Raw genomic sequence first — 10,917 nt, forward strand, 5'->3', positions numbered from 1 at the left:
CGTGTCCTGCCCTTGCCCTCCCATCCCGCAGCCACCAGCGGTCCCTCTCCTGGCGGGCCCGAGGGTGACATCTGCCATGTCACCGCCAATGGCAGCGCCCAGGGGGACACGGCGCTCCCCGACCCGGGCACACCTGAGGGCACTGACACACTCCCTGCAGCCCGTGCCACGCTGCTGCTTGTTGCTAATAATAAATCAGGTACTGAAAATGGAATGACACCGGGCAGGGAGGGAATTCAGCCTCTTGATGTGGCTCTCCCAGCCTCTGCCGGGAGCACACCAGGAGCTGCCTGGGAATGGCAGAGGCCCTCGGGAAAGATTTCACTGCTTGGTACAAGCTGGCATTGTTCAGGAGCGTGACCACACAGATCTGATTTAGATTAGATCTTGGGAAGAAATCCTTCCCTGGGAGGGTGGGCAGGCCCTGGCACAGGGTGCCCAGAGAAGCTGTGGCTGCCCCATCCCTGGAAGTGTCCAAGGCCAGGTTGGAGCACCCTGGGCTAGTGGAAGGTGTCCCTGCCCAGGGCAGGGGAGTGGAATGAGATGAGTTTTAAGTTCCTCTCCAGCACAAACCATCCCATGATTTTGTGATCCAGCTGGGAGGGGACAAGAGGATGCACCAGAACGTGGGCCGGAGCGGCAGCACATCCCGGCCGTGAGCGGGCCAGTGACAGGACATGTGGCAAAACCAGGGGAACGATCCTAACCAGGAACCCAGGTGGTTTCTGCTGCGTTTCCATGCTCCTGGCTCCGAGGGGTTTGGGTCCCCGAGCTTCCTGTTGTGAGAGGCTGCACGGCTGCGTTTCAGCCGCATCCTTCCCGGACGCTCGCAAGGGCCTGGCCGTGTGCCCGGAGGAGCTTGCCAGCCGCTGGAAATGACTAGAAGGATTTATAAAGCATCCACAGGCTTCCCAGCTCACTGCTGTCTCCTGTGGGACTCAGGCACTGGTACCACGTGGCCCGTGGGCTGAGCATCCCAGTGGCACCGGTGACCCGGGATGGGGAGGCAGCGCCAAATCCAGGGTGATACCTGCAGGAAAGCTGGGGCTCCAAATAATCACAGTGAGAGGGAGAGTATTGGTTACCCTCTGGGGAGAGGAGAGGAGAGGAGGAAGGTGAAGAGGATGGTTGCCTTCCTCCTTCCTTCTCTTACAGTCCCAGTCCTAGAGGAGAAGGAAGTTCCAGGAGCTTCCTAAAGAACCAGCCCTTCATGCAGGGCCCTGGAAAGCTTCTCCTGTTCTCAGTCAGCCCCAGGGCCAGCAGTGTGTGGGGTACCCAGCTGGGTACAGGATACCAGGAGCCTCATGGGGAGAGCAGCTGTCTGGAGCTCAGCTCCTGGGAGATCCAGGCACAGGGCAGGGGAGGCAGAGAGGCTGCCGTGTCCCCAGGAGCACCCCGTGTCTGATCCCTGGGAACTGAGATCTCCAGTGGCACCTGAGGGTGACAAAACACGTCAGCTCCTGCTCTGGTATCACGTGCCCCAGCAGCCACGGGAGCTCCTGCCCCTCGTGCCAGGACGGCACGGCCTCGGCACAGCCGGTGCCCTGGGGTGTGCTCAGCCATCCTCTGCCCCCATTTCCATCCCCTGACCAGGACACCGAGCCCTGGCTGCTCCCTCATTACTCATTAACGCCTCTGTCACACACAGGTGGCTGGGACAAGGTCCTCCCTCATCCACCCCGGCCCCTTTGAGCCCCGTGGGTGCCGCTTCCCACCCCACTGCACCCGCTGTGGGAGCTGCTCCCTCAGCACCCCTTCTGCAGGAATCAGAGCTGCAGCTCCTGCTCTCTGTTTCTTGCCCCAGGATATGGAAAAACCCAGCGAGAGCGCTCAGGTGGCAGTGACCCCGCCAGCAATCGTTGGGATGATGAGGGGACTGGCTGTTGTGATGCTGAAAATCGGCTCAGTTGTGGAAACGGGGAGTTTAAAAGGATGTCCAGGATGTAAATGTCGTGGGAAGAGTGAAGGCTCCTTGCTGAGGTGCCAGGCACAGGATGATGGGAGGAATAAATAGCAGCGGTCACTCCCTGCCTGAATCCCAGTGCTGGAAGGGACAGCTCTGTCACAGCCCGGGAGCATCACCCGTGTCTCTGGTGTCCTGGCTGGGTGGCCACAAGAGGCACCTCCTCCTCCTGTGTGAGCATCCTGACCCAAAGGGAAGAACCTTCAGGAACATCAGCATGCCCTCGCTGCCCAGGGTGTGGGATGTCACGGACACATCAGATGATCTGCCCCATAAGCACCCCACGGGCTGGAACAGGCGTGGTGGGGCTGATTGGCAGTGGCAGCCCCAGCCCTGGGGTGTGGAATCCCCCTGAGGGTGGCAGGGGAGGCACGTGGGCACACTGGGGTGCCAGGGGAGCTGCCATGGGAGCTGCCAGGACAGGCAGCCTTGAGGCAGATGTTTAATCCCAGTGTCTGGGCTGAGCAAAGATAAGGCTGAAGGGGCACAGCGTGGGACTGTCTGTGCTGGTGGGGATTTTGGTGCTCAGTCCCTGCAGCCAGACCCCCCATCTGACCCTGCTGTATTCTGCTGGCTGAGCCAGTGTATCCCTTGGGAGCAGCCGTGGCAGGGATGGTGCTTTCCTCATCTCACTGTCTGCAGGGGAAGCAGGACCCAGCACCCAGATAAGTGGGAGCCGCTGGCGCCTGTGGCACAGGGACACAGTCTGGCCCTGCTCCCACAGAGCTCCCAAGGTCCCTGTGGAGTAGACGGCGCCTTTGGGCTCTCCCTTTCACCCCTGCCCCAGCTGGGCTCGTGCCTACACTGCACTCTTCCTCCTGCTCCTCTTCCTCCTCCTCCATCCCTGCTGGGTGACCTCACCTCCCTCTCCAGGATCAGCCTTGGGCCTCCTTGCCTGGGCTGGTGCACTGGGAATTTTGAGATGGGTCCATGGTGGGTGCGTGATGAGCCCCTAGGTACTCCCAGGACTCAGCCACAGTGCTCATCCTGGCCCAGGTCCCACAGTGTCACCCCCGTGTCACAGGGGAGGGGGGCCACTCTGAGGCAGGAGGCAAAGTGAGCCGGGCTTTCCCAAGGGTCCAGTGGCATCCAACCCACCCAGCCTGGGTGGCATCCAGCACAGCCACTGCCACTATGGCATCACCCAGGGACCCCCCCACCCAGCCAGGGACAAGGGGCCAATGTGTGAGGGCAGGGTGGGCACACGGTGCCGCTGCCCTCCGAGCCAGGATCCATCCCTGGACGTGCTCCCAGCTCCAGCCATGAATCACACTTTCCCCTGGGATCAGATTGCAGGTCCTGCTCTGAGAGGTTGGATCTGGCACCGCTCTCCTGGTCCTCGTGCCCTCGGCAAACAAGAGCCAGGGAGAGCCGGGAGCGAGGGCACTGCTCTGGCAGTACCACCCGGGATCACTGCTGCCTATTCCCACCGGGATCTGGGCAGCTTGGACACCCCACAGTGCCCCAGGCACTGCCAGAGCCTCTGGCTGAGGAGGCCCCAAAGGTGGGCAACTTCCCTGGCACTTCCAGCCTGTCCCTACAGATTGTGTAGGGACAGCACGGGGACAGAGCCAGCGCTTGCCGTGGCAGTGCCACGGTGGCGATGCTGAGATGGTGGTGCCAGGGAGGTGACGCCGCCGCAGTGCCAGCCCCGTGCCTGCCCTGGGGGCGGATCTTGGTGTGCATGAAGGAAAAATCCAGCAGGAAGGCAGACACAGCCCCAGGTCACTGCAGGGCAGGTGAAGTGCCCTCCAGCTGCCCTTTGCTCCCCACGACCCCCCCTCAGCCACTCGTGTTGGCCGTTTATCCCAGCAGCCGGAACACTCCGTCTCTCAAGCTCCCTCGAGCTCCCTCCTGCCTTTTGCTTCCCCTCTGGCAGCGCTGATAACTCCCCTCCAGCTCTGTTTGCCGGAGCAAAGTCCGCTCTGTTGGCCGCCCACGGCATCTCCCTGCTCGGTGCAGCCCAGCCCGTGCCCGCCGGGCTCTGCCGAGCGCTTCGGGGTCCGGCCGTGACACCGGAGCTGCCCGTTGCCTGGTTATATCCACAAAACATCCCCGTGCCGGGGCCTGGGCCGGGGTATCCGCTTACGGAGCACGGAACAGCTGAGCCTCTTCACTCCCCACCCTGCCCTTGGCGGCTCCTCACGTAAACCCCCGGCGCCCGCTGCCATCGTCCCCTCCAGCCCCTACAAGGGGTTGTTGGACCCGGCCCACGCCACGTGCAGGTTTTTCCCCCCTTGGCAGTTTCGGCTCTGGGTAGATATTTATACACCCAACTTGTGCGAATTAACAGCATTCCTCTCCGATTGAGTCAAAAATAGAGGCGCTTCATGGAAAGAGAAGAGAGAGAAAGAGAAGGTGTGTCGTGCTGAAAAAAGCAACGGGATCCAAAAAAAGAGAGAGAAAAAAAAAAAACTAAAACAAACCCACTGAAATCTCCCTTTTCCTTTTAAAGCTCTGTTCCCGAAGGATGGACGGGCGCTGTTATTTTAAACCTGATTTCGGCAGCCCGGCGGCCAGCGAGCCACGGGCAAGGTGTGGGTGACGCGGGCACAGGGTGGCACGAGGTGGCACGGGGTGGTGGTGCGAGCTGTGGTGAGCGTTGCTGGGTGATTTTGGGGCACGTAAAGCTGGTGACTTCCTGAGAGGCGAGTGCCGACTTCCTGAGCGCGGCGGGAGCGGGCGTGGGCCGAGGTAGGATCTGGGGGCAACACCGTGAGGGGTGGGCAGGCCAAGGGGGCTGATGCACCCGTGCCAGCTCGGTAATTTGTACCTAAAATGTGTGGTTTATGTGAAGACACGCTGGTGGTGTGACAGCCAAAGGGTTGGTTTCGGATCCCCAGAGCGGGGAGGATGGGGGTGGGAGGGCAGAGCTGGGGGGATGGTGGGTGGGCAGAGGTGGGAAACCAAGTCAGTGAGGGCAGGGTGATGGCAGAATCACTGGTGCACACCCAGGAGTGTGACCATGGCCACCATGGGGCCTTGCAGAGTGAATCACCACCTTCTCCATCCCCAAAACAGAGGGAAAAGGGATGGGTTGTGGGCGGAAGGGGAAGCGGAGGCCGCACTCTGCCGTTACTGGAGTGTTTGCAGGGGCATCTAAAGAATCCTGAGATACTGGTGTTTAAGACACTGATAATCAGTACCGAGGGGACTGTGGCACTGTGCTCCCAGCACCCTCACACACCCCGCTCCGTGTGCAGGATGAGGCCCTGGCGTTTGCATCCTCTGGCATTTCCCCTTCCATCACACATGAACCCCCACAGCCCCAGGGGACCCCTCCTGGGCACCCCACTATCCCCATCCCAGCTGCTCCCAATCCTGTCCAGGACCCCGGCAGGATGGGGACCTGCGGATCCCAGGAAAGAGCCGCGGGAAGGGGGGCGCCTCGAGGCTGCACCAAACAAAGCTCCCCCATAAATCGTGGGTGGGAACAGCCGGAGCGGGTGGGGGGCTGCGGGGGCTGCTCCCTGGGGATGAGGGCTGGCTGCAGCCGGGCCCTGCGGCTGCCTCTGCCAGGGATGCAGACAGCCTGGCCTTCCCCGCCCTCCTCCTCCTCCTCCCCGGGGCGGAGGAAGGCAGCGCCCGCAGCTGGCACTGCAGGCGGTGGCCCGGAGAAGCGGCTGCTGCGGGGAGTCTGATTTCCAGTCCTGTTTATTAATAACCCCCCCCGCCCCATGCTAAGCCCATGTGCAGTGCAGAGCCGGAGGCGCTGGGCTCCAGGGGAGGAAGGTAAGAGCCCACCCGGGCTGGGAGGGAAGGGGCTGGTTCCCCCCACTGGAGGGTCCCGTGGGTGCGGGATCCGAGGTGAGGTTGGGGGCGTGGGGCAGGCGAGGGGGCTGCCAGAGCCTTGGGTGCAGGGCTGGGGGTGGGGGGATCTGAGGTTCACCATTTCTAGACCCTCGGGTGGTCCCTCTGGGGTACCCCGGAGTTCTGGGGTGCCCTGGGATGAGGGGTGGCGGGTGGCAGCGAGCCCCCACGCCCCGCTGGGAAGGCAGGGTTGCGTCCTCCCCTCCCGCCCTGCCCACTCAAAGCAGAGCCGAGAACTTTGAAAAATAAGGGCTGGCACAGAGGAGGGCAAGGAAAAACGAAGCGGAGGAGCCCTTTCCCCACCTTTCCAGGCGCTGCCCCCTCTCCAGCCGCCGGCCGCTGAGTCCGAGGCTGCGATGTGTCATCAGTGCCGAAAACTGCCTTATTAGGAGAGAAAGTATCGGTGAAAATCAGTTCTTTCCTTAAAGCCGTTGCTCCGAGCCGAGGGCTGCCTGTGAGTGCCAGCCTGTGCTCATTCCTTAGGGAATGACTAGACATGAGCTCAGCGGCGTGGCCGGGAGGTGAGAGCATCCTCCCGCCGAACCCACCGGCCCCGGCTCGCGGGAGCAGCAGGAAAAGCCCCGGTTCGTCCCTGGGGGTTGTTTTCTCCATCCTACCCCAAACAGCGCCCGGGCGAATGCGAGACCGAGGATTTGGCGGTGGCAGCCGCAGGTACCGCGCCTGGGGACAATGCCGGGATCGGATGACTCTGCAAAGCGGCTCCTGCTGCAGACGCTACCGCTGGCCCGGAGCTGTGTGTGCGCGGGCTTTGCTCCACCTCAGCCACCCCGGAGCCTGCCTGGGCTTCAGCGGCACATTCCCGTGCCGTGAGGTTATGCCACATGGTTGAAATCGCGGGAAGTTTTACAGGGAGTGCTCACACCGGTCGCGCCGGTGCCGCCGGGGAGGTTGGCCGGGACACGGTGGTTGTTCCCGTTGGCACCGGAGCTGCTCTTGGGTCTGGGGGCTGGGTTTGCATCCCTCCGTGGCAGTCGGTCGCTTTAGGAGGGATTTCTTCCCTTATTTCGGACAGCTGGGGTCCAAGTTGTCACCAGAACGTTGAGCACAGCCCTGCCCAGTCTGTGCAGCCTGTGGGTGACATGGGGTGGTCACAGATGCAGCCCCCCAGCTCTGCCTGCTCCGGGGGTCTCACAGGGTGGGAGGAAAGGCTGAGACCTGTTACACTCATTGCTCTGGTTCACATCTTCTCCTCTCTCTTCCAGGGACATGATGGCACAGCCCGAGCCCCCTCCAGAGCTGCAGCTGGATGAAGCTGGAGCATCCTCAGCCCCTCAGGGAGCGGCTGCAGGAGCTGCTCCACACCCGGACCATCCACACAGCCCGTTAGACCCATCAGGGGGCGTGGGGGTGACACCCCTGCTCAGGGGCAGCCCAGGCTCCAGCCAGGAGCTGCAGGCTACCAGCAGGGACACCTCCTTGGAGCTAAACGTGCCAGGGACCCAGCTGGACGTGGATGCAGCCGGGGCTGGGATCCCACTGGATGTGGACGTGGCAGGAGTCCCGCTGGACGTGGATGCAGGTGGGACAGGAATCCCACTGGACATGGATGCAGATGGAGTAGAGATTCCACTGGATGTGGATGCAAGTGGGACAGGGATCCCAGTGGATGAGGATGCATCAGGGATCCCACAGGACTTGAATGCAGGTGGGGCAGGGATCCCACTGGATGAGGATGCAGATGGAGCAGCGATCCCACTGGACATGGACACAGACAGGGCAGGGGTTCCGCTGGACATGGATGCAGAGGGAGCAGGCAGCCCTCTGGATGCAGACACCACAGAACACCAGTGCCTGACCCTGGAAGAGCTGGGGAACTACTTCCAAGAGTGCATCGAAATCGTGGAGCAGCTGGAGAAGGAGAGGGACGGCCTGATCGCGGAGCTGGCGCGGCTGCGGGAGCCGGCGCTGCAGGAGATCCGCCACGCCCACGAGGAGATCCAGGCGGCCTGCAGGCTGCTGGCCAAGGTGGAGCTGGAGAGGGACAACCTGAGGGACGAGATCCGCCAGATCAAGCAGAAGCTGTTCAGGGTGACCAAGGAGTGCGTGGCCTGCCAGTACCAGCTGGAGAGCCGGCGCCACGACCTCTCCCAGCACGCCGCCTACCAGGGCGAGCTGGAGAGCCAGGCCGGGCAGCTCTCGGGGGAGCTGTCCCAGCTGAAGGAGACCTGTGAGAAGGAGAAGGAGGCCCTGAGGCAGCGCCTGGAGGCCCCGCCGTGCCGGCAGGACAACCTGTACCTGCAGGAGAGCCGCCGGCTGTCGGTGGAGTTCGAGAGCTTCGTGGCGCGGAGCCGGCGGGGGCTGGAGGAGCACTACGAGCCGCAGCTGCTGCGGCTGCTGGAGCGGCGCGAGGCCGGGGCCAGGGCGCTGCAGGAGATGCAGGGGGAGATCCAGGGCATGAAGGAGGCCCTGAGGCCCCTGCAGGGCGAGGTCAGCCGGCTGAGGCTGCAGAACCGCAGCCTGGAGGAGCAGATCGTCCTGGTCAAGCAGAAGCGGGACGAGGAGGTCGGGCAGTACCGGGTACGTGCCCCCGGCGAGCACCCCACGACCCTCCTCTGGCGGAGTGGGGATGGTTCTTTGCAGCCAGGGAAATGAGGGAGCTGCAGGTCTTGCACGTAGGGCAAAAGGGGAGGAGTGGGCTGGATGAGGAGGGGGAAGATGGGGAATATCTCCTGCTGGGTGGAATCAAAATTATCCCCCACTGGGCTGGCACGAAGCAGCAGCCTCTGGGCGTAAGACAAACCCAGGGATGTGGTTGGGGAACTTCTGGGGCTTCAGCCAGCTTGGAAAATAGGTTTCTCCTGAATATATTCTCTCTTGGTTTTGGCCTGCCTCTTGGAAATGGCCCCAGCGAGCAGGGATGAGGTGGAGGGCTTGGAGGGTTCCTTCCCAGAGCTGAGAGGTGCTGCTGAGCACAGGCATCCCACATTTCCCACCCAGGGCTGGGCCAAGGCTCTTGGAAAAGCCAGTTTTAAATAAGTGTGGCTTTTCTTAAAAACCCAGTCCTGCTGGGGCAAATTCTGCCCTTCCCATTGCCAGGAAGGGTCCCATCTCCCATGCCCACAGCCCATGGGCTGAGCTGCCTCCTGGGAGGGTTATTTCTGGCTGGGCCAGGCCTTTCCCCCCCGGCACTTTGGCCTGAGGGACAGGGCAATTCAATATCTGCAAGAGCACATTTGGCAAAGAGGCTCCACAATTAATCTCCCCCCCTTTCAACACTCTCTGTTCTCGGCTCGCAGGCGCTGCCTCCTCCCAGCCTGGCTCCCAGCAGTTTCTGGAACTGATATTCCCCTTCCATTGCAGCTCCTCCCTGCTGGAATGGGGACCAGGCCACCAGCACCTGTGCCACGGCTTGCCTTGGATCTCAGGGACCTCTGTCCCTTGGGGGACAGGACTTGGGAGCATCCCTGCTGCGCCTCCACGTTTTCCTTTTCCCTAATCCCTCATTTATCTCCTTCTGACTCATGGGTTTTTACAGTTCTGGTAGCTTCTCAAAACACACACTGAGCAGTTTGAGGGGACAAACCCAAGCAGCTGGGAGAAGCCTAAGGACAAAGCACATCCCAAATTCCCACCTTTGTAACCAAACAAAGCTTTTTTTGCAGAGGATTTTAAAAGGGGGTGGTTGGGCAGTGTCAGCCTGGCTGTGCACCTTCCTCCTCCAGCTAATCCATTCTTGTCTTCTCCCCCCTCCACCAGGAGCAGGTTGAGGAGCTGGAAGACAGGCTGAAGGAGCTGAAGAACGGGGTGCAGCTCCAGCAGCGCAAGAACCAGGAGCTGGAGGAGCTGAGGACGAGCCTCCACAGGGAGCTCTCCATCTACAAGTGCGTTGGTGTCTCATCCCTGCGGAGCAGAGGAGTTGGGAAGAGGAGGAGGGTGGTGGGGAAGAGTCTGGGGTCACACAGCTGTGGGACACCACGGGTTTTTGCTGCTGGGGACACGGCTGGTGTGGGACCAAGGTGGGGCAGCTCAGCAGGAACTCCAGCCCCTTTTTGCCAAGCAGCAAATGGGGATTTGCTGGAAATTCCCGCACGCAGAGGCGAGGAGTGGCTTCCCAAGAAGCAGGTGTGGCAACTTAAGTGGTGTTTTCCTCAGGGATACGTGGAAAGGAGCAGAGGTTTAGGTTTGGGAAGGTGCTGTGGATGCTCTCCAGCGGGAGAAAACTGCCTTCTGCTCACAACCCTGTTGCTGGGATTTTCCAAAGCTCCAGAAAACATCCTGGAGTTTGTGGAGGGCTCTGGAAGGGCTGGGCCAGGCCCACCCGCCCCCAAGACCACGCACCATTTGTGTAAATATTCCATAACCGAAATTTCCTTCCTCCCTTACAGGAGCTGCTTGGAAATCTATGGACACCTTTGCAAATCAGAGGAAAAGGCAGACCAGGACTGTTAGAACCGTGGAATTTTCCTCCTTGTAGCAAAAACAATGGACAGAGGATCTAACAAGGGATGTCTCCTCGTGCTGCTTATCCTGCCTGAAGCGCAGCTGCTGCCTGGAGTCGGGAATAGCACCCAGTCCTTTCCCTGGGTGTGTTTCTCCAGGTGCTGCTGCTGCTGCTCATGTAGCAAAAACTGCTTTTCCACAGAGGAGCAGAGCAAACAATCCTTGCACTGAAAACAATGGACATGGATGAGGAATAACAGATTTATGTTTTGCTGTGTTTGGGGAAAACGTGTCTTGTCCCATCAATGGAACTGTTTCAAACCTGCACAGAGAGTTCTGAGGGAGAGGGGGGTTTGACTTTTAAAAAGTTTACATGCAAGAGAAGCTTTATCCTTTGAACAGGATTTTCTTTTGTATTTCAAGGGTCTCTGCTGTACTGGGATGTGCCCCACAGAAACGAGGTGGTGGGTAAGAGGTTTCCACTTTATATCGAGTCTCACACTGAAAATAAAGGTCAGAGTTTAAGGAGCCTTTTCATTCCCAAAGCTGCGTCTCCAAATCCCAAGTTCTGTGTGTCCAAACCTGGGTGTTTGTATCTGACTATTCATGCTGCAGATTAACAAAAACAAGCTCTGTGGCAAGGGCTGAAGGCAGAGCCAGAATTCAGACAGGCTTGAGGGTGGGGGGGAAGGAACAGCTCAGTGCCCTTGGTGGCTGCTTGAGGATTTTAAGTGCTCATTGAC

At 60.6% G+C, this 10,917-nt stretch overlaps 1 protein-coding gene across 1 annotated transcript; it reads left to right on the forward strand.

Annotated features, from left to right (window-relative positions):
* The first annotated feature begins 5,568 nt into the window (after positions 1-5,568).
* Positions 5,569-10,702, forward strand: SYNC (syncoilin, intermediate filament protein). Its single transcript, XM_050326258.1, has 4 exons — positions 5,569-5,695; positions 6,997-8,311; positions 9,491-9,615; positions 10,120-10,702. The coding sequence occupies exons 1-4, from the start codon at positions 5,652-5,654 to the stop codon at positions 10,181-10,183; spliced, it is 1,548 nt and encodes a 515-aa protein (XP_050182215.1). The 5' UTR covers positions 5,569-5,651; the 3' UTR covers positions 10,184-10,702.
* The last annotated feature ends 215 nt before the right edge of the window (positions 10,703-10,917 follow it).

This window comes from Myiozetetes cayanensis, unplaced genomic scaffold (assembly GCF_022539395.1).
Source record: "Myiozetetes cayanensis isolate MyiCay16 unplaced genomic scaffold, myiCay2020 scf31, whole genome shotgun sequence".
NCBI classification, from domain to species: Eukaryota; Metazoa; Chordata; class Aves; order Passeriformes; family Tyrannidae; genus Myiozetetes; species Myiozetetes cayanensis.

Coding starts and splice junctions, on each gene's coding strand:
- SYNC (XM_050326258.1), top strand. CDS start 5,652: ATGTGCAGTGCAGAGCCGGAGGCGCTGGGCTCCAGGGGAGGAAG. Junction 8,312..9,490: donor AGGAGGTCGGGCAGTACCGG/GTACGTGCCCCC, acceptor CCCCTCCACCAG/GAGCAGGTTGAGGAGCTGGA. Junction 9,616..10,119: donor AGGGAGCTCTCCATCTACAA/GTGCGTTGGTGT, acceptor CCTCCCTTACAG/GAGCTGCTTGGAAATCTATG.